General features: G+C 46.2%; 1 protein-coding gene across 3 annotated transcripts; it reads left to right on the top strand.

The window, feature by feature from the left end:
* Positions 1-5,018: 5,018 nt before the first annotated feature.
* LOC146355288 (uncharacterized) lies at positions 5,019-19,120 on the top strand. Of its 3 annotated transcripts, none has more exons than XM_084832545.1 (6): positions 5,019-5,190; positions 11,833-12,087; positions 13,202-13,320; positions 15,996-16,281; positions 16,411-16,654; positions 18,137-19,120. In XM_084832545.1, the coding sequence occupies exons 1-4, from the start codon at positions 5,118-5,120 to the stop codon at positions 16,002-16,004; spliced, it is 456 nt and encodes a 151-aa protein (XP_084688671.1). In that variant the 5' UTR covers positions 5,019-5,117; the 3' UTR covers positions 16,005-16,281; positions 16,411-16,654; positions 18,137-19,120. The 3 variants fall into 3 exon arrangements, with proteins under 3 accessions (XP_084688671.1, XP_084688672.1, XP_084688670.1); XM_084832546.1 differs by having other exon boundaries at positions 15,996-16,263; positions 18,137-19,108; XM_084832544.1 differs by having other exon boundaries at positions 16,411-19,117.
* Positions 19,121-23,538: the final 4,418 nt, after the last annotated feature.

Raw genomic sequence — 23,538 nt, 5'->3', positions numbered from 1 at the left:
GACTCCGACCACCAGGTTCCTTTTATTCTTTGCTCCATTTATTTCAACCCAGATGCTCTCGATGGGGCTACCAAGCTCCTCCTCCTGTATTTCTGTGCAGAGATATGTATTTTTCACATACAGTGCAACCCCGCCTCCCTTTCTGTTCCTCCTGTTCTTTTTGAACAAGTTATATCCTTCAACTGCTGTATTCCAGTCATGAGAGTCATCCCACCAAGTCTCAGTTATACCTATCAAGTCATAATTTCCCTCCTGTATTAAGAGTTCAAGTTCGTTCTGTTTGTTTCCCATACTCTGGGCATTAGTATATAGACATCGAAGACCATGTGCTTCATAGTCTGGCTTTCTTCCTACCTGTGTCTGAAGACTATTATTGGACGCTATCAGAGCTGTTCTCTCCATTGCAGTGCATGCGCCTACGTCCATTGTTACCCCCAACATTACATCTCCCTTCCCCGTAGGATTCAGTTTAAAGCCCTCCTGATGAAGTTCTTCATGCTGTGGCCAAACACATTCTTCCCAGCCTTTGTGAGGTGCAACCCATCCCTAGCCAACAGCCCATCTTCCAGGAAGTATAGCCCGTGGTCCCAGAATCCAAATCTCTCTCGTCGGCACCACCTTCGTAGCCAGTCATTCACCCGGAGTATTTTTCGTTCCCTTTCTATCCCTCTTCTAACTACTGGAAGGATGGATGAGAAAACTATCTGGGCCCCAAAGTTCTTGAGTTTCCTTCCCAAAGCTTCAAAGTCTGACGTGATCTCTTCGTAGCTCCGCTTGGCGGTATCATTTGTTCCCACATGGATGAGAAGAAAGGGATACCTGTCAGTGGGCTTTATGAGTGCAGGCAACCTTTCAGTCACGTCTCTAATCTGTCCTCCCGGGAGACAACATACCTGGCGAGTCCACGGGTCTTCGCGACATACTTGGGTCTCGATCCCACGCAGCAAGGAGTCTCCCACTACTACCACTCTTCTCTTCTTCTTCTTGTAGGCCTGGGTTTCATCGCCTCTGTTTGACTGACCTTTAGCCTCTTGCTCACTCTCATGCAGGTTCCCCTGTGATTCTTCCTCTGCAGGCTGTCCTCCAGTCTCATCTGCAAGTACCTGGAATCGGTTCCACAGCTCCACCGCTTCCACTGGTGCAGAGTGGCGTCTAGTTCTTCTTCTCCTAACTGTCACCGTTTTCCAAGGAGTATCCTCTACTCCATTTTTCTTCACCTCAGCATTTCCCACTGCCTCATCTTGCTGTTGCTCTTCAAGCTTGTGGTCTGCCCTTTGCTGCTGTAGTTCCCCCATTCTGTCCAAGAACTCTTCGTGTTCTCTTATTCCCCGGAGGGTTGACAGTCGCCGCTCCAGTCCACTTACTTTTTCCTCCAGCAGCGTGATCAACTTGCACTTGTTGCAGGTGTAGGCCATGTTGTTCTCAGGCAAGAAAACAAACATTGCACACACCTTGCAGGTCACCACCACTGGAGAGTCTTGTCCTTCCATAGCCTCTTTTCCCTTTTTGTGTCTAGCTTTGTGATTGTTCTAGACTAGCCTGTGCCTGCTCCTCTACTCAGTAGAGGTTAAAAGCAGAGTCCCACTGGTGTGGAAGTGTGTGTTACAAGACAAATAAATGAAAAAAAGTTAGTAAAATAAAATAAAATAAAATAAAATAAAAAAAATGTTAGGGGCCTCCCCCTTGACCTCCCCTGCCGAACTCCCCTGGCCAACTCCTGTTTGCTCCCCCTGTTCGCTCGCTCTCTGGGAGCTTGCCTGCTTCTGTAGTCCCTGGACCAGCTGGAGCAGCTTGCTCTGCTCTGCTCTGCTCAGCTGGGAGGCGGGAAACAGACTGAAGCTTCCCGCCCAGTCAGCTGCTGGGAGTACTCAGGCCACACCCCTCCAATTCAGTTGGAGCTCTCAGAAGCTCCTGGTGAGCTCACAGCCAGTCAGAAGGATAAAGGGCAGCGCCCTGGGCTTCCTGCAACCCACTTACCTCTTAGCCTCTGTCTCCTTTGTCTCCTTTGTCTCTTCAACCACTGCAACTCCCCTGGCCAACTCCTGTTTGCTCCCCCTGTTCGCTCGCTCTGTTCACTCGCTCTCTGGGAGCTTGCCTGCTTCTGTAGTCCCTGGACCAGCTGGAGCAGCTTGCTCTGCTCTGCTCTGCTCAGCTGGGAGGCGGGAAACAGACTGAAGCTTCCCGCCCAGTCAGCTGCTGGGAGTACTCAGGCCACACCCCTCCAATTCAGTTGGAGCTCTCAGAAGCTCCTGGTGAGCTCACAGCCAGTCAGAAGGATAAAGGGCAGCGCCCTGGGCTTCCTGCAACCCACTTACCTCTTAGCCTCTGTCTCCTTTGTCTCCTTTGTCTCTTCAACCACTGCAACTCCCCTGGCCAACTCCTGTTTGCTCCCCCTGTTCGCTCGCTCTGTTCGCTCGCTCTCTGGGAGCTTGCCTGCTTCTGTAGTCCCTGGACCAGCTGGAGCAGCTTGCTCTGCTCTGCTCTGCTCAGCTGGGAGGCGGGAAACAGACTGAGTATGCTTACTTCTGAGTAGATATCTAGGAGCTTGGCCTGCTTACTTGTGACTAGACTTGCTGCTCATGCTTACGTCTGAGTAGAAATGCTTCCTACTACGAATTTGTAAGAATGGAATTTGTGGTGGGATGTTTTGGATTTTTCCAGTCCTGCTCAATTTTACATATTGCTCCACCCACTTTTATCTATGCCCCACCCACACTGGATTGCAGCCCTGAGAGCTTCTCTGAAATCGGATTCAGTCCTCGGGCTGAAAAAGGTTTGTCACCTCTGCCCTATATCATGCCAATGGGCCTGTTTGTAGTACATTCACATAAGGCATATCTCAGAACGCCGAGGTCTTCCACACGGTCGCCATTGAAGCATGAACACAGTCCCTTGGGAGTAATTGTTATCGAATCACTACTAAGAATGTGAGAATTCAGTTAACAGTTTACCTTTGCTGCCCAACTCACTGAACCACACATGCTCCCATTCTAGTCCTCCTTGATCATAGAGGTGAGGTGAAGCAAGAGTGTCGTCTTTTATACACCTCTTTGTGTTGTGCATTGTTCTCAGCACATACCTCTCTCTCTCTATTCAGTGCTCCCTGTCAAGAAGCACAGCACATTTAGGAATGTTTGGCCAAAGCTACTCAAAGATGAGAGGAAGAAAGAATGTGTGTTACTGGCAAAGTCAAGCAAAGCAAAAGGGAGTGGAGAGTGCTTAATAACCATGGGCACCGCACTTTAAGAAGGATGCAGACAAGCTGGAGAGGGTTCAGAGGAGGGCAACGAAGATGATCAGGGGAATGGAAACGAAGCCCTATGAAGAGAGACTGAAAGAACTGGGCATGTTTAGCCTTGAGAAGAGAAGCCTGAGGGGAGATAGGATAGCGCTCTTCAAGTACTTGAAAGGTTGTCACAGAGGGGAAGGCCAGGATCTCTTCTCGATCATCCCAGAGTGCAGGACACGGAATACTGGGCTCAAGTGACAGGAAGCCAGGTTCCGGCTGAACATCAGGAGAAACCTCCTGAACATTAGAGCAATACAACGATGGAACCAATTAGCTTGGGAGGTAGTATGCTCTCCCACAGTGGAGGCATTCAAGATGAGGCTTGACAGCCATCTCTCAGGGATGCTCTGACTTGGATTCCTGCATTGAGCAGGGGGTTGGACTCGATGGTCTCGTAGGCCCTTTCAACCCTACTATTCTATGATTCTATGATCTTAATTTGAAAAAGTCCTTGAACTTGTATACTCACTGGCCCAATCCCTTCCTGCTGTTCTTTTAACTTGCGACAATAGCTTTATGGCTAGCACATGGCTGTGTATGGCCTTGACTTGAGTAAATCTCTGTGTTTCACAGAGTAGAAGTTCCAGGCATGTTTTGAATGACAGTGGCCTTATCGTCAGATTTCCCTATCGGGACCAGGCAGGCTGCTACTGTGGAGTGTTTCTGCCAAGGTAAGTTAAGACACATTTGTGGGAATTTCCCCAGCCGTTAGCATTGCCAACTACTCCTGGTTATTTTAATGAGATGTTTTGTTACTGTTCTATTGATTGGTTTTATGGTACTTTATCTCGTGAACCACTTTAGAATTTTTTCTTAAAAAAATGAAAAGCGTTATAGAAATTATCTGAAATAAATAAATATTCTTGGTGTATTTTTTGTAATACACATTGCTTTACAAGTGTACAAGGTGAGTGGGAGGGAAGCAAGCAGGCAGGCAGTCCCAAAGGAGAATCAATCCAGGTCTCCAAGATCCTAAAAGCCAACCAGCAACTTCTTAGCACCTTTTTTCCCCCAGCCAGATCAAAACCCCAAGCTATTTTCCTCACCTCTGGCCAAATTCAGAATACTTTTACTTTCAGCCCCTATGTCAGGAATCTGTGGCCTTCTGGGTATTGTTGGACTACAACTCCCATCATCCCTGACCACTGGCCTGCTGTCTGGGGCTTTTGGGAGTTGGAGTCCAACAACATCTAAAGGCAGGAGCCTTGCCAAGAAAAAGGGGGCCATCTTTTCATAATGGAATGAGGAAGGTAACAATAGGCTCTCTCCAATTCTTCCTAATGAAGGAAGAATTATGGCATATGGCTGGTGTGTGTGTGTGTGTGTACCATGCATAAAAGGAAGGAGATAAAATGAGGAAATGCAGAATAAATGAGGTGGTGCTCTCATTCTCTAAGGGACCTTAACAATGAATGGGGCTCAAAACATACTTTCTGCTCGTTCCGCTTCTCCTGGCTCCAGTGTTGAAAGGCAATGTGTCACACCTTCCATGTAAATTCAGCATGAGCCAGAGGAGCGTGTCTTGCTATCATCCAAACATCACATGGCTTAAACCTGTTGCTACTGTTAACGGGAACTCTCCCTGCAAACCCAGGCCTCTCCGGCGTGGAGATGGATGATGGTGGAACGTGTTCTGGACGTTTATTTTTTTTCATTCCTCATTGAAGGAGCCACACCTCGGGAAACACAAGAGGGCAAAGGTATGCAGGGAGAGCCGTCACAGATAGGCACAGATGAGATCAGTAGCCCAGCCATCGTTGACTTATTTTATACGCCCAGGATTTGGACACAGCAGCATTCCTGTGGTTCACCTTGGTAGAGCAGCAAGATGAAACTGCTATGGATTCTGGCTTCGGGAATCAATTATCTGATTTTCCTGCTCTACTCTGTCTTCTTAGCAGGTAGGCCATTTGAACAGGAGTCTAGATTAGTGGTCAGAAACTGGATTGGTTGGGGGGGGGATCAAGGAAAGAGTATGGGCACAGGCCTCCTTTCTCCCCGCTCCTCCTCCACTCCCCCCTACTCAGGTGCTGCTGACACAGTATACTCATAAGCAATGCCAGCTCCAGCTTTTGGGGGGCCCTTGGACAAGGCACCCTCAGTGGGCCCCCTCCTTCAATGAGTCTGCCCTTCAGCACCATTGTCACCAGCTGCTATCACTCCTCATCCTCTTTCTCATCATTGCTACCACTTGCTTGCTTGACGGGCAGAGAGCCAGTAAGGAGGTAGCCAGTGGACCATGGCACACTGGGAAGGGAGGTTTCACATTTCCCACCCCAGCCACAATTCTCACAGACGGTGTTGGGTTCCCCCACCTCTGGCAATTACCCTTAGGCAAAAAGCGCCCATCAGCACTACACATTTAACGTAATGTGCATTCTGGCCCTCAGCCTTCCATGACACACCTAGCAGGTTACAATATGTGGCTGGTGTGCTGCATTTGGATTGGTGGGTCACAACTTGTGAGGCCTACGGTAGACTATGGGCATTTCTGCATGAAGTTTTTATTGCACGCTCGTGATTGGTCACTCACAGAAGTTTGCAGGTGATGTCATCAACCTCCAAGGCATCTCCCATGCTTTTTTACCTTTATCCCGCTTTTTAAAAGATCAGAGATAACCTGATAAGGAACATTAATCCGATATATCCGCAGTGTGTAATTGAGCCATCGAGTGACTGTTTAATGAAACACATAGAACTTGCTGATAAAAGAAGTCCTTGATTCAAAGCACGTGTCCACCCATGTAAAGGAGCCATTCTTAATCCCGCAAAGAATCCCGAAGCAGAAGCCCCAGTAAAGATGCGGGATTTTAGCCTCCTGTGGTGAGGCCCTAAATTCCAGTCCTATAGCCAGGGTGGGGCAAATGGATTCACTGTCCTGCCCCCCTAGAGCTGTGCTTCGTCATCCTGTCCCGTCCCATCCCCCACATTTGGGAGGGATTGTCTTTTTAATTTGTGACATGACAGATAATGGCAACCTCCATTTAAAGAATGACAGCTTGTGTTAAGAACAGGAGCAATTTAAGAATAGGACCCTCTGAAAAATTCAGAGAATAAGACAAGGCGAGTGCACAACAAAAGCCTCTACTGGAAGGGCCCCAAAAGGTCTGCTCACTCAAGACTTTCCCCGACTGAGGATGGATTTTTTCATGATCACAATCACCCTATAATTACTGAAGTGGTCCTGAAAAAAACAGCCTGTATAGTAACATGACCCTTGAAGCATTAAATATTAGAACTTTGTATTATGGGCTGGAGTTAGACTCCACCCCTGGGATTTTCCTTTGCTCTGCGTTTCTGAATCAGTTATGTTTTCTACCCAGCCAGCAATAAAGAAGCATGTTTTTTGCCTGCAGTAAGAAATAACACTTTATTTATTCTGCAGTTATTATGGTGAGTAGTGCAGGACTGAGTGCTTATTGCTAAAGGGTGAAATGAAGAGATAACTTAAACTGATCTGAAAAAATATCTACCCTAAATTAGCCTTTACTCATTTAAAGCACTCACTATACTCACTATCATAGTGGCTATTTGTCCTCCTTTTTCTTGAGTACTTGATGGCAAGTGATGAAAACAGCCCTAGAGGAACAGAAACACTGCTGTGCACACACCAGTTAGCTGGCTGGTTGGCCACCTAAGCTGTAACGCAGGCCTAATTTCTGATTTTCCCGATGTGTGCAGCTCAGCATGAGGCCTTTTCAGGGTTTCTGGACAGAAAAATCAACCTAGCAACCAGTAAAAAAAATAAATAAATAAATCCAGTTGCTTTCCACAATTAGTTTCCAATCACTAAGTATGTTATACAGCAACCAGTAAAAAGTTTTCCCTTGATTGTCCACCAGGTTGGAATTCTAAAGGTTAGGAACAAGGCTAGAAGGAGGGACTCTCCAAGAGGAATTTACAAACACACCCTTAGCATTTATTTTCTCTCTGCCCTTCCCTAACCTTGTAGTATGGACAAGTTTGTTTTCTGGATGGAGGAGTGAGGAGGAACGTCACTGCCTTTCCCTTCCCCTGGCCTGGCCCTCACATCCTCTCCAACAGTGAAGCGGGGGATTGGCTGGCGCGATGGGCCTCCTGCCCCCAAATGCCCCACCTAGAAATGTGGCTGCCCCACCTAACAAGGAAGGCTGGCTGCAGGGCTGCTATATTCTGCTAGTAGGGTGAGGGCCTGGATCCAGGCAAGGACGGGCCAAAATCCAGAAATGGGCAGCGGGGGAGGAAAACATGTGCTTCCTCTCCACTTTTTTCTGTTGGCCAGGAAAGGAAAAATAATAGGAATAATAGGACACATGCATAGAAATGCTGCAGAGCTAAGGCTGTTTTCAGCACAGTGCTTGAGCACATGTTTTCTGTGCAGAGGTTCCCTGGTTCAGTCCTTGGCATCTCCAGGTAGGGGTGTGAAAGGCGCTATCTGAAACCCTGGATTGCTGCTGGCAGTCAGTGGAAGGCGGGGCTGAGGAACCTGTGATCCTCCAGATGTCACTGGACTACAACTCCCATCACTTCAGACCATTAGTCATGCTGGCTGGGGCTGATGTGAGTTGGAGTCCAATAACATCTGGAGGATCACAGGTACCGACCTAGAGGAACCAATGGTACAATTCCATATATGGCAGATTCCTGCCTCCCGAAGGGCACAATCCTATGCATGTTTAGGCAGAGAAAAGGCCTACAACTCCCAGCAGTGCTGGCTGAGGAATGCTGGGAGTTGTAGGCCTTTTCTCTGTCTAAACATGCATAGGGTTGCGCCCTAAGAGAGCTCGGGTGAAATTTCACCAGCGGAGGCTGGTGGCTCCAACTTCGGTGGGGCTGTGCATCCGCTCTGGATTTTAGTCAGAATCAGGATTCACCGCCCCACTGACATCGGAGCCACCAGCCTCCACTGAATTTCACATACACGTGCATTTTGGCAGCTTGAGAATCTGAGTGACAATTTCCCTCCCAAAATTTGTTTGAAACCTAATGAGGATATTAGAGTAGCTGGCAAATCACACACTGAAATACCATTGATATATCTCCTCATCACGAAGAAGCGTTCAAAGTATCATGTATGGAAGGCTACAATCCTATGTGCAGTTACTTAGGAGTAAATCCTCTTGAGCATAGTGGGACTTTCTTCTGGGTAAACATGCAGAAGATTGGGATTAAAGTGTAAATTCTGGCAATCTGGTGTTATATTTAAGAAATTTTATATGTGATTAAAAATACCTTTGATATATGCAAGGCATGTAAAATGTGAGCACTGCTAAATCTTTTATTTATTTATTTATGACATTTTTCTTCCAGCCTTTTTTCCAAGGTGCTCAGGGTTTACATACATTCACACACATCCTTTGTCCCCACAAACTCTGAATGTTCCCAACAAAGGAGCTGGCAAATTGCTGGGCACAAGCAGAAAAAAGGATGATTGTCCACTAGATGGCAGTGTAGTATGAGATGTTGTTTACATGTTGTTTTTATAGAGGTGGTTGAAAAATTCACTTGTTTTGTGTGGCGGGGAGAGGCTCACCAGAAGAAACCAGCCAGTGCAAAAAACAAAAAGAGAACTTGGGTGCTTCCAAACAGAGGGCTCCTAGCACTGGAATCAGAAGGCATAGTATAGCTGTTCTGTCTTTTTCTCATTAATGGATTTCCTGACATAAGGAAAAAGATGGAAGAGGCAGTACGAATACAAGGAAAGGTTTCAAGTGGAAGACAACGTAGTCAGGACCCGACACAAAATTCCGTGAATGAGGCAGCATGATGGCAATATAAAAGACTCCAAAGTCAAACAAAACTGGAAAACATCCAAAATCACACTGTAAAAAGGAGAGACAAAGTCCCAGGACTTTGACCCTCTTTCTCACCATCCCATAAAAGCCTCACCTGGAACTGGAGACAGAGGGCTTCTCCACACGGAACTTTTATCCTGCTATTGAGATTGCTCACTCAGCTTGCGGGCCTTTTAGACGACGTCATGAACCTCCAGAGCGTCTCCTGCACTAAATGACCTTTATTCCGTTTTTCAAAATGTCAGAGATAATGAGCTATCAAATTATCCCACTTGTGTTCTGCTTGAGTTCCCTCCGTGAAAAAGGAAAAGCTGCAAGAAGAGAAGCTAGATCAATGAAACATATGGAAGACTCAGATAAGGGGGAGAAGGAGGGGGAAATGGAAGCACGTCTACAGGGAGTCTGTTATGGTTCTGCATTTAAAATGGAAGCAGAAAGCCCCCTTTGAAATGCAGGATTTTAGGCTGGTGTAGAGATGCTCAAGGACAGAGAGATAATTTTTAATAAAGCAAAAGTTGAACCAGAGTTTGGCCTGACAATCAATTTTAAATGGGGTAAGCCCAGAAACTGGAGGGGGGGGGAGAGAGAGAGAGAGAGAGCCCTTATGCATCATCAGAATCTCATTCTGTATAATAAACTTGAAGGGGATAGTTCGGGGGGGGGGAGGCAAGAAAGGGGAGGACATGGTAGAAGTTTATAAAAGTGTGCATTAGGTGGAGAAAGTGGACAGAGAGAAGTTGACTAGAAAGCAGCAGCATCTAATGAGGCTGGGTGGAGATTCAGACCTAGAAGAGTCAAGGGCAGAATTAGCACCACCACACCAAGTATGCATCCTGCTAGCTGATGTACAGAGTTCTTGTTTGCAGTTTTGTTCATTTCTTTCCATTTCTAAGAGAGCAATCCTATGGTCCCTGGAAGAGTGTCCCAGGGACCATAGGATTGCTTGGAAAAACCCTTCCAAGGTCAAAAACAGCATGCCAACCTCAGAAGGAAGACTCAGAGAGCCACACTCCTCCTGCCCCCTTGCAGCTGGAATGGAAAGAACCATGCCAGCTACCTTGGAAAAGTGACCTCAGAGGAGGAAGAAAGGGAGTGTTCCAGTGGGCGGGGAGGGGAGGAGACCAGAGAGGATGGGATACGAGATATCCTGAACCTTGTTCAGCTTCCTTCCCTCCCCCTCCAAAGCACCTTACTATACAGGCTGAAAGGCCTGTCTAGCGAAAATCAACAAAGATGGAAGATGGAGAAGCAAAGATTGCCTCCATCTCTGTTCCCGCCCTGCCAGCTTCAGCCCGGCAGAGCATAAGAATCTTGGAAGCCTCCAAGTTCAGAGGCTTCCAAGCAGTCGAGGGCACAATCAATAGGATTGCCCCCTTAAGATGCAACCCTATGCAAGTTTATACAGAAAAAAGGCCTACAACTCCCAGCATGCCCCACCCAGTCTTTTTTTTTGTAGTTGTAGGCCTTTTTTCTATATAAACTTGCACAGGAGTGTACCCTAAGTCACTTAATTTCCAGGAACTAGGGTGGATCACAACTACCTTATAAAATATCTACTTAAAACTATAAAATACTACAGCCTTCCCCAATCTGGTGCCCACCTGATGTGTTGGATTACAACTCCAAGCATCCCCCAGCCAGCCATGCTGGGAGTTGTAGGCCAACACATATGAAAGGCACCATGATGGGGAAGGCTGAAATACTGAATTAAAGAGTGGTAAAAATTACGCCATATTTCCTAAACTCCAACTATTCAAAAGCATTCCAAACAAGGTCTTTTTTTGGTACTTCTGGACAATGCTTGTGCTTAGAATTGATGAGCCTCCATGAGAAGGGAGTTTCTCAGTTGTGTAACAGCCACCCAGAATGTATGTCCACATGTCTTTGCTGTTCAGATTCGGCATCTGACAGCACTCTTCCAATGGCACCTTGATGTTACGGTATCTCGAAGGTATGTAGCAGCCCTGCTCAAGGATGAAACTGTATTTGGGGTCTGTGTCAGTTTCACAACTATTCAGTCATAATTCTAGTCTGTCCAATTTCTGATCGGTCCGTGAATATTTTTAAAAAACAAGCGTACGAAAACACTCATTTCTCTTTGTGTTGAAGAGTCTGCAAAGAAGATAGTGGGCTCAGTTGAGAGAGCAGCGGACAATTTGTTACCTTCCAGACGTTTTGGCCTACAACTCTCATAAGCCCTAGCCAGCATAAGGGGTCGCGGGAATTGTAGGCCAAAACATCTGAAGGGCCACAAGTTGCCCACCCCTGATTTTCAGAATGTTAAATTGACTCAGTTGTACTTAAGCACATAATACTATCCGGATCTCAACCAAGGTCTAGAACAGTGATGAGGAAAATGTAGCCCTCCAGATGTTGTTGGACTACAATTCCCATCACCCACCACCCTCAACCATGCTGGCTAGAGTTGATGGGAGTTGTAGTCCAACAACATCTGGAGGACCACACCTTCCCTACCCCGGTCTATAGGAGCATGAAGATTTCAATCGTTCTCTGGATTTCAACCCAGGTCTATAGTTCTAAGATGAATAAGAAGTGCCTATAAACCCAGACACTGTGAATATCTTATACTGTCACAAAATAGGCTGTGAAGGTGCATGTCATGGGTCATGACCTTGCAAGAAGAGAAGGATATAATTATGGAAAAGCAAGGAGAATCGCCAACTTAATAACTGTTTGGCTGGATTTTCCTTTTTTATTTGGATGTGTTTTGTTTTCCTCACTTGTCTGTCACGGGTGTCCATTTATCAGGCAACAGCACCACAGGAATGCCTTTGGCCTACAAAACTGCTGGTGCACCACTGACATCAGTGACCAGCAAGTACAACAACACCACGACAGTTAACACAGGTGGAACTGCCAGGTCATCTCTTCCTACCGCAGTTTCATCTCCGGCAACGAAGGGCACCCAGCCACCAAGCACAAGTGATGCCACCGTACCACTGATGAACAATACTGCGGCCACATCGACAGGAGCCAATGCTGCAACGGGTATAGTCTCAACAGGTACGGAGGATACTGTCCTAGCAATAGAGACAGAAGGAGATGGAAGATCAAGTCTTGTTGGATTTTTCAGATATACTGCATATATAGAGCAGGGTTGGGCAGAAAGTAGATCTCCAGGCGTGCTGGACTTCAACTCCCAGCATTCCATACTATAGGCCATGCTATCAAGAGCTTCTGGGAGTTGAAGTCCAAAACATTTGGAGATCTACTTTCTCCCCATCCCTGATATAAAGATCTAAATGATGATGGAGAGGCCCAACTGGCCTGGTGGCTAGTGCCCCACGTGAATTGAGTCCCCGCCCCCACCCCCAGAACATGCCCCAGAATCATCTACAATGCACAAGGATTTCATGGGAGATGCCCAGGGGCTCACTGACAGACAAGTCAATGTGAAAAGTGTTCCCTGAAGACAGTTGGAAGTGCCACAAAAGGTGAACTGAAGTCTGCAGATAAGGCTGGGTGGGAGGGGCAGGATAGGAGCAAAGGGAAGAAGAAGTCAGGCCAGGCAGGTTGAAAATGCAGGAAATCCTGCCTTGCTAGTTAAGATTTTCAGAACTAATGCCGAGCTGACCCAGAGAGGCTCTCCCCCAACCTGGTGCCCTCCAGATGGTTTGGACTGCAACTCCCATCAGTCCCAGGCTGCATGGCCAATGGACAGGGCTTGGAGCCAGAATTAAGCTGGATCAGCTGCACTGGACTTTCCCCCCGCCCCTTCTCACCACAGCCCCTCCAGCCCCCTGGAAACGCTACATGGAGAATCAGGAGACTCTGCTAAATGGGAAGAGCTGTGGTTTAGGGGAGGGGGGATCCCTAAAAATCAGGAAGAGGGATCTTCCATGAGTGGACCACCACCACCCCTCTCATGGAAGGTCCCTTCCACTTGGGCAAGGCAGATCCTGGAAGGCACCAGTTTGGGGAAGGCTGCTCTGTATGAACCTCCCAGTCAATCAGAAAGATGGGGAAGTTGGACATCGACTGGGCCCTCCAAGCTGGCCAGCTGGCAGTGGCCTCTGCCTCTGGACCCAAGGACCTAAGATCTGCCTATATTAGAGAGACCAGCATTGACTGGTGCCTTTCTAATACAACCCTTCACTTTCTTTTCCTACCGGAACAGAGATGACAACACACAGCCCAGGAGAGCAACCACTGAAGTTCTGGGGGATCATTCTGATCTCATTAACAGTGACTGCAGTTGTCACTGCGGGATGCGTTGGATGCTGCCTCTTTTGCACAGTAAGTTGGGGATCCCAGCTTTGTTCAGATCAATGAGAGTCCGGTGAATCACTTCATCAGAGCCAGGATTAAAGTTTAGAGGACACAGAGGAGACACTGGCTATGGGGCCGTTTTTATCACAGTGTCTCCCTCTCCTTCTTTATTGGTCCAAATAATATGCGTAAGAGAACAAGAAGCTTGCGAAAGGAGAGAAGGCTGACAAGACAATAATGCCACAGATTAGATCCTCCCAGTTATTTAGAGCACAAGGACTAAAATAGAGGTGATTTTTAAAAGAAGAATGTTTTGAAGAATGGGGAAGTGTCCCTGGGGAGATCTGCATCACCGCCGCAGAAGCTGCTGCTTGGAGGAAAATGCACTGAACATAACATCTGGCTTGATCCCAAGAATCCAGATTCCTGGGTTTGTTTATTTATTTTATTTATTTCTTAGATTGATTAGCCGCCCATCTGGCCAGCTACCCAGCCACTCTAGGTGGCATACAATACCAATAACAACATGAAATACAACAAATTTACATAATCATCTGAACAAAACAACATGACAAAACAGCACTGCTCTAAAAAACCCTAGCCCACCCCAAATGCCTGCCTGAACGGCCAGGTTTTCAAAGCCCGGCGGAAGCTCATCAAGGAGGGGGCATGGCAGAGGTCTCTAGGGAGGGAGTTCCACAGAGTGGGGGTCACCACAGAAAAGGCCCTCTCCCTAGTCCTCACCAGCCTAGCTGTCCTGGCTGATGGGACAGACAGAAGGCCTACCGAGGCCAATCTCTTGGAGTGGCATCCCTGGTGTTGGAAGCATTCCTTAAGATAGACTGGGCCGGAACCATATAGGGTTTTAAAGGTCAATGCCAGCACCTTGAATTGGGCCTGGAAAACAACTGGTAACCAGTGCAACTCCTTCAGCACTGGAGTGATGTGGTCTCACCAATGGCTGCCTTTAATCAGGTGGGCTGCTGCGTTCTGCACCAGCTGCAACTTCCGAACCATCTTCAAGGGTAACCCCACATAGAGCGCATTACAGTAGTCTAGGCAAGAGGAAACCAGGGCATGAACTACTGATGGGAGCAGATGGTTAGGGAGATAGGGGCGCAGCCACCATATCAGATGGAGTTGGTACAACGCTGCCCATGGCTGACACCTGAGCCTTCCTGGACAGCTGGGAGTCTAAAATGACCTCTAGGCTGTGGACCTGGTCCTTCAGGGGTAGCCGCACCCCATTAAACACCAGGTCAACATCCCCCAACATCCCCCAACCTCCCCTTGTCTCCCACAAAAAGTACTTTGGTTTTGTTGGGGTTCAGTTTCAGCATAGTCCTTTCCATCCAGCCACTCACCGACTCCAGACACCTGGACAGGGTTTCTACAGCCAACCTTGGCGAGGATTTCAATGAGAGGTGGAGTTGCGTGTCATCCGCATATTGGTGACACTGCACCCCAAACCTCCCGATGATAGCCCCCAGTGGCTTCACATAGATGTTAAATAACATCAGAGAGAGAATAGAACCCTGTGGCACCCCGCAAGTGAGCAGCCAAGGGTTCTTTCAGAATGATGGACAAGAGATGTACAAATTGTAGGGTGGCCAGATTCTCATGGAGGATAAGGTTATCAATGGCTATTAGTCCTGATGGCTACATGCCACCTCCAGTATCAGAGGCACTATGCCTCTGAAGGACTGTTCCTGGGGAACATGAGTAGGAGGGGGCTGCTACACTCAAGTTCCGCTTGTGGCCTTCCCACTGGGGCACTGGTTGGCCATCGTACGAACAGAATGCTGGACTAGATCGGCCTTTGGTCTGACCCAGGACGGTTCTTCATTTGATCTTATGTTCAAAAGAGGACAGGGCTCCTGCACCATTAATACTCATGTAGAGGAGGGAATTTCAGTGGCTATAGCATGCATGATCCCCTCTTCTACATGTCTAAAAGGATCAGGAGCCCTCTCCTCTTTTTCATCTGGCTACCCTAAGCGTTTGGCACGGTTGTAACTGTACTGTGGAACTTGGAAGAAGAGTTCTAGTGGTGAATAGGATAGCTGCTGCAGAATTCTAAGGATTGCGTTTTCATTTTAAGAATAATAGTCCTCATGGTTATAGAGAAAAAAACAGGTATGCAGTTTTTTGAAAAAATGGTTATAAATAATAGTAGGTAACTACCAAGAGCCAGGAGACAGGTCGTGTGTGAGTGTCTCTCTGCCTTCACACCCTTTTTTCTCCACCGTTGTGGTATGAGCCTCAAACTTTCCCCCGCTCTGTGTTGGATGAAAACATTGGACCCCAAACTTCCACATTCTGCCAAACAAGGAAACCATGCAAACAAAGTGGAATGAATTATGGAATCGGGCATAGGGTTTTCATCTCTGCATCTCCATGCTATATGGAGTGCTACATTTGTTGAATTTCTTCCACTCATGCAGCTCTTAAAGGCACAGGTGATTATGATAAAATAATGAAAAAGGTGAGAACCATATTTTGGCCTTGTTTTCTGAGTCAGCCCAGGACCATGACCCAGAAGCATCCTTTATGTTTGATCTTACAAACTCCTTAAGGGGAACTCTTGCATGAACTGGGCTCGGTGGCTTGTTCTGGATCTGTTGTTGGTTACTGCTATTCTCTGGATCTGAGATCCCACTTTCCATTTTGCTAACCAGAATACTTCTTTGTCTTTATTCCAGAAAAAATAATTTGTTGGCCAGTCGTCATCAATGTCCCAACTCTTCTTCTTGGACCTCCAGTTCCTTACGTTGAATATCGAGGCACGACAGGAGCTGCTGTCCTCCATACTGATAGGAGCTGAAACCCAGTTCGTGGCTCATCAGGCTCAGCCTATGGCAAGTGTGATTCCCAGAGGATCCACCAGCAGAATTCTGTCCTCCTTTGAGGCCAAGCCCTCCAGCCGGCATCAGAAGTTCTTTAACCCTTTGCATTCCACTCAAACACCAGGCTATGGTATAACACAGGGCTATCCAGGGGTAGGCAACCTGGTGCCCTCCAGATGTTTTGGACTATAACTCCCCTCATCCCCAGAAAGCATAGCCAATGGTCAGGGATTATGGGAGCTGTAGTCCAACAACATCTGGAGGGCACCAGGTTGCTTACCCCGATACAATACCTGTAAAGGTCAGAATGCCAGTCCTTTCAAATGTGGGAACCCAACAAGCAAGGTGGTTTTCCCAACCCGAAGAAGGTCATGATTATATTGCTGTATGCTGTCTACTGTCCTGATGGGGCGAGATGTTCCTGTAGCAACGCAACTCAGTTTGGATTGGTTTCCTTTGGAGGAGAAAGCAGTGAAAATTTAAGGCAGCTTTCCCTAACCTGGGAATCTCCAGATGTAAGGGACAAACATCCCATCATCCCCACCCATGCTTGCTGGGGATTATGGAAATTGTAGTCCAGCACATCTGGAGGGTGCCAGGTTGGGGAAGGCTGATTTTAGCAGTCTTTGGAAAAATTGCTCAATCTGCTAATATCAAAGCCGAGCACAGATGGCTTCCAGAGGAGGGCAGCCAGGATGGTGAGTGGTCTGGAAACCAAGTCCTATGAGGAAGGGTTGAAAAGCATGATTGTGTTTAGCCTGGAGAGAAGAGATGTTTAAGGGGAGACATGATAGCGGTCTTCTTCAGGTATCTGGAGGGCTGTCAAGCAGAAGATGGATGAGAATTGTTCTCTGTTGCTGCAGAGGGCAGGACTAAACCAGTGGTTGGAAGTTGCAAGGAAGCAGATTTCGGCTAAGCATTAGGAGAAATCCTAACATTAAAAAGGTATTTGACAGTGGGCCAAACTGGCTGGGCAGCTGGTGAGCTCCCCTTCACTAGAAGTATTTAAGCAGAGGAGGGGTGGCCATCTGTCAGGGATGCTGCAGTTGCAAGAGCTTTGCATTAAGCAGGGTGTTGGACTAGATGAGGGGTGGGGAACCTGTGGCCCTCCAGATGTTGTTGGACTGCATCTCCCATCTGCCCCAGCCAACATGGACAGTGACCATGGGATCACGGGAGTTGTGGTCCAACAACTTCTGGGTTACCCATCAGAGCTTGGAGAAAGTATTCCATTCAAGCTTGCAAAGAGATTGCCAACCATTAGCTCCCACTGAGGAAGCAGCAATCAACCATTATGGACTATTCACCAGCAATCCTTCTAACGAAAGGAAATGGTCAGCCAGCTCTGAGAATCTATTCCAGGCAAACCCTTTATTTTATTTTATTTTATTTTATTTTCAGATTCATTTCTGTTAGTTTCCCCTAGCATTTTTATTTCGGGAAACATGCACCAAGATTATAGCAAATCACACTGGTTCTCTTGCTAAATATTACGGGGATAAAACCAGGAAAATGAATGTGGGGTTGCTGTGGTTAGAGGCAATGCCAGAATCGATTCCACATCTGATTCCCTTAAGTGCCATTTTTTGGTAGAAAGGTGGGGTACAAATAAAATGCAATAAATAAATAAATAATTCCACCCTGAATTCTGTAAACACCTTGTCATCAAACACAAACATGGAATTCCTGTGGACTGGATCCAGTCATACTTAAAGCAAACCCACTGAAATCAATGGGATTTAAATTAGTCATGTCCGAATGATTTCAGTGGGTCTCCTCTAAGTATGACAAAAGGTGCAATCCTATGCAGGTTTAAATAGAAAAAGTCCCACAGTTCCCAGCATGCCCCAGCTAGCATGGCTAGCTGAAGGGATACTCGGAGCTGCAGGTCTTTTTTCTGCCTAAACATGCATAGGATTGCACCTTAAATCTGGATCCAACACAATGTATTCTATAATTCTATATAATCCAGCCTTCTCCAACTTGATGCCCTCCAGATGTGTTGGACTACAACTCCCATCACCCCCAGATGCACCCCACCCACAGTGGCTGTGCTGGCCAGGGCAGATGGGAGTCCTAGTCCAACACACCTGGAGAGTACAGAGCTGGAGAAGACTGTTATGATAGAATGCAATCCCATGGAAAAACGTGCCATCCTACACCGTTGAAGGTTGGGCATCCCCCAGATTCTGGATACTTTAAATAAGATTCATCATGCCCATGAATATGATTCACTGCCATCCTGCTTTGCAAATGCTGATGCAGACAAAAGCCAGCCAGACACCTGTTAATGCTTCTAATAAGCAGCCCTGCCTCCTGACAACCACCATGGCCTAATCCCGACGCTTTATTGCTACACGCACCTGCTGACTGCACACACCCTCCCCAGTCCACACGAGCCTCAGGCTGCTGTTTGTTCTCTAATTTGCTGCTGTCACCTGGGCTGTTAGACTACTATCCTCCAGGGAAGGGAACTTTTATTTGCTGCGATTAGCCGTGTGATGGCATGTTCAGGGCCTGGCAGCATCATGTAATTAATAAAGAAGCAGGGGGCTGATATTCTGGTGGTGCTTTGATCTTGACGCTTTGATCCAGCATAAGGGTAAATGATCACCGTCCCCCCTCAAGTAGCCATTCCCAACCTGGCGTTCTCCAGATGTTTCGGACTTCATCTCCCATCAGCCCCAGCCAGGATGGCCAATGTTCAGGAATGCTGGGAGTTGTAGTCCAAAACATCTAGGGGATATCAGGTTGGGGAAGATTGCCTTGAGTGTGAAGGATCCAAGCACTGATCAGCACCTGCTTATATACTGCTGGACCATTCAGGTTATGCCTGGACCATCTGAGGTGTGATGAGCTACGCTAACCCATACTGCAATTATCTCCGTGCTCTTTAAAGAGTGTTTGTTTGGTTGGTTGTTTTATATGCATGTGCACTTTTGCAAATAAAGTTCATACCAGGGGTCACGTACAATTTCTTTAACTGGATGGCAGTCCTAGTCTTAATTTTGATTAATGAGTGCTCCACTTCCAGGTTTGTAAGGCCAAAACTCGAGGTGGTGGCCAGGGGAGCTCTGGGCAGAATCCAACAGGGGGCTTCCGCCCCCGCCGATTCTCCTCCGCCCCGCCAATTCAGGTGCACAAGCAGCCCCCACTGCTTGCACAACAGCAATTTAGCACTTCTGGGGCAACCCGAGATGAGCAGAAACACTTGTTTCTGGAAAGAGGCAGGTTGGCGGAGCTCGCATAAGGGAGCTCCACCGACCGGCCTCCTTCCAGAAACAAATGTTTCTGCTTGTTTCGGGGCTTCCCCTAGGAAGTGCTAAGCCTCATTTGCGTAAGTGGTGGGTTCCACCACTTGCGGAAGGGAATCAGCGGGGCAGAAAGGAATCAGCGGGGCTGTCAGCACCTCATTGGATTCAGCCTACTCTATCAGACTTCATATCACACAAGAGAAAGCGACACGAGTTTGTAATGCGTCATACTGGCCTGAGGAGCAGGCTGCCTTAAAACGAGGCTTCAGGCCTTTCAAAATGGGGAAAGGGCCATGGTTCAGTGGTAGCACACATGCTCAAGGTCCCAGGGTCAGGTCCTGGGAAGCTGCTGCCAGTCAGCGTGGACCAGGGTTGGGCCCTCCAGGTATTGCTGGACTACAGCTCCCAGCACCCCTGAAAATTGGTCATACTACCTGGGGCTGATGGGAGTTGTAGTCCATCAACACCTGCAGGGTCGCAGGTTCTGCACCCCTTGTGTAGACAATGCTGAGCTGGATGGACCAATGATCCACCTGGGTTTAAGGCACCTTCTATCCTATGGCCAAACACTTTTAAGGGTGCAGCTTGTGTTCAAGCCCTTCTGCTTCTGATGCAGTAATGTGCAAGGATCACTCACCCAACACTAGCAACGTAATCATCTTGGGGTGGGGCAGTTTTGTAAAACATCAAACGATGTTCATGATCATGAGCCAATAAAGTGTGCTTCCTCCCAATAGCATTTGAGTTCTTCTTTGAATAGACTTGGCAGCTAAAAGACATTCATGAAGGTTACAAGTGAACATCCCTAGGGAGGGAGATCCAAAGTTGGAGACCACAATGGAAAAGACCCTCTCTCTGGTAACCAGCTGCTTATGTGTACTCTGGAACCAGGCTGTTCATGCAGCATGTTTTCTTTTTGTGCAGAGTACCCTTTCTTCACAATGCCAGTCACCCAGAGTTCTCCCTAGTGTGGTAGCATAGCCCCATGCTGTTCACCTTATCATCTGAATTATGGGCTCCCTGTCTGGTATTTCTATATGGATGTTCAATGTGATTGGGTGCAGGTTATTTTTTTCATGTTTTTCCCTCTCCCCATTGAGAAGGGCCTCAGCTGCACATCTTAAATGGTGGGTAGGTTCATATGAGAGAATAATAACCTTCATGGAATGGGGTTTCCCACAGCTGGGTGACTGCCATTACCATTCCATGAGATGCTTGTAATACTGTACATCTCAACCATTGCACTTTGGAGCCCATTAACTATAAACAGCAAAGACACTTTTTACTCTATGTCCCATCATGATCTCAAAAACTGACCAAGAATAACCACAATTAGATTATCCATGTAACCACTGAGAACAGCAGGTTCCAACAGAGAGGTGCTTTTGGTATCTACTCTTAGAACTGGTGTATGAGCCACTCTGCACATTGTGATGAAGTGGTGATAAAGAATGCACAAATGATTTGCACATCCTTTCTGTACCCTTCTGGGTATCATGTTAAGGAGAAACTCACATTCGACAGGGGAAATGCATGAACTGTAGATGCATCAGAAGCACATACATCTCCCTAAAAGAGAAATGTGCAGAGGGAAAAATGTGCAAGTCACACATCCTCTGTCAGTGCTTCCTTAGAACATACAAAGCATTTCCAGAACACTTTTATTTCAGCAAGTTGAGAGTAAGGGAAGCTTTATATCAACAGCATTTGCAATTTGTATTATATATTCCAAGTTCACTGTTTTATGACTGATGTTGCAATATTCTTGTTTTTCTAAAATTGCAACTACTCACCCTGAAGCCTTCTGGGTTTTGTGGTTTATAAATCTTTGTCTCTCCTATAACCCCTCTGTTCAACAACATCCATAATTGGGAATGTTGAAAAAATGTAAATTAGGAAAACATGAATTCAGGTTTTGCAAGCAAATATGAGTTGTGGTGATTTGATGTTAAAAAGTTTCTTCAGATGAGTTTCAATGCCAATCAAAATATTACACAGGCGTGCTTCCTCTGAATATTTAACAATGTGGGGAAACTGATTATATGAGTTTCCAAAACTTTTTTTCCACCTTCAAAGTATTCCAATCCTATAGCCAGAGTTTTTAGTATTAGAAGACCAGTTTATCAACAGCTTAAATCCACATCCTCCCCAAATCAAAAATTCACTTAGAATATACCTGTCAAATTCAAACATCAAATTTTTGAGAATTTCAGATACCCACACAGTATAAATTTAAAATTTGAGAAACTGACTCAAATTCTCCTTCTCAACTTAATTTCCTGGTTTGATTACTGCAATGCATTATATGTGGGGCTTCCCTCGAGAACAGTTTGGAAGCTTCAATGTGTGCAAAATTCAGCAGCTAGAATTCTGTCTGGATTGCCTAGATAGAGCCATGTGACACCAATTCTTAAGGAATTACATTGGCTCCCTATTCGTTAGCAAGTCCTATTCATGGTACAGGTTATCTCCTTTTTAAACCCTAAACGTTTTGGGGCCCAAATACCTCAAGAAGCATCTCCTCCTATATCATCCTGTCCATGCATTAAGCTCTTCAGTGAAAACCTTTCACAGAGTACTATCAGTGGGAGAAAAAAAGAGGGTCTTCTCATTACAAAAAAGAGCCTCTGTCATGCTTTGGAATACCCTCACAAAGGAAATACAGTTGGTGCCAACCTTGCTTTCTTTTTGGTACCAAATCAAAATATTCCTTTTTGCCTAGGCATTTAACTATGGGGTTTTTTTCTCTTTAAAATGATTGATCCACTCATTCATTTGTTTGCTGGCTGAATAGTTTAATATGCCTCTTATTTTGTAATATCATCATCACCACCACCACCATCATATTGTACTTGTCTTTTTATAACATTATGTACGCTGCCCTGCAATCCCTTATGAATGAATATTTCTCTGTAGTGTGGATAAATATTTTCCTGTAGTGTGACCCAGCTTGTAACAAAGTGAGTATTTTACTACAATTATTGCTTTAGATTTATCTTATACTTTTATTGTTGTGATTTTAACGTTGTACACCTCTGTGGTATTTTTTTAATGTTCAGTCGTATATACATTTGTACAAATAAACAAATGAAGGGTGGTTTATATGTATTAAAAATAGATAAAGACATTTCAGTTTTATTCTACTCTCATCATTCACCCCTGTCCAGCCATTTGCTCTGGGCAGAGGAGCTTTGATAGGCATTTAAAGTTCTGGCCAGAATGGCTTCCTCAGTCCTTTCAATGCAAGTAGCTGATGCATAACTTCCTTTTCATGTGTTAATTGGCCCCATGGGCAAACCTGAATGGAAATGCTCAGGTGCATCACAGTAACTATGCAACTTTGGATCATGGCACATCATGTGATGGCTGCTCTCCTACTAGTCCAGACAAGAAGCTCACTTTTCTCTTGTCAGTCTGGTTAGATTACTCTGGTTTCCAAATAAATCATTCTGGAATGACCTCTGGGGGAAAGCCTCTTTCTTTACTCAGAGGGAAATATGCAAATGTACAACATTTCCTCTTGTAAGGCCCTTTCATGTCCCCATGACAAGTTCTGTTCATTTCTACAGCAAACCCACACCCCTAAGCCACATAAGTCTTGTTTTCCTAATTGGACTGGGGAAATGGAAGCAGATGGGCCTCTTACCTTAAGCAACAAGCCTGTAAGGTAGGGTACTCTTACTATCCCTATATGACAGATAGAAAGAGGAACATGCTGAGGACAAATGCCTAAGGCTACCTAGTGAACTTATGGTTGAAGTGAAGGGCTGGATCGCAGTGGCAGAGCACTTGCTATTTATGCAAAAGGTCTCAGGTTCTGTCCCCAGCATCTCCAGGTAGGGCTGGAAAAGATCCCTACCTGAAACCCTAGTTGTTGTTCAGTCGTTCAGTCGTGTCCGACTCTTCGAGCCACTGCCAAATTTTAGGGGTGGGGGAGATATTTGTTGGGTTCACATTTTAATGCAAACTTGCCTAATTTCCCAATTTTGAACCAATGTGCGAACTGAAATTCATTGATCTCTCAAAATTCGCATGTCTCCAAATTTTGAGATGGAGCCCTCCAATAAAAAAATACAAACACAGAAAAGCACATATTAGTGAAAATAAGGTTCAAAATGCACTATAATAAGAAATTTGTTTGCAAA

This window comes from Heloderma suspectum, chromosome 2 (genome assembly GCF_057233095.1).
Source record: "Heloderma suspectum isolate Gila_16-S chromosome 2, 16-S_ref, whole genome shotgun sequence".
NCBI lineage: Eukaryota > Metazoa > Chordata > Lepidosauria > Squamata > Helodermatidae > Heloderma > Heloderma suspectum.
This window is presented reverse-complemented; position numbering and strand designations above follow the sequence as displayed.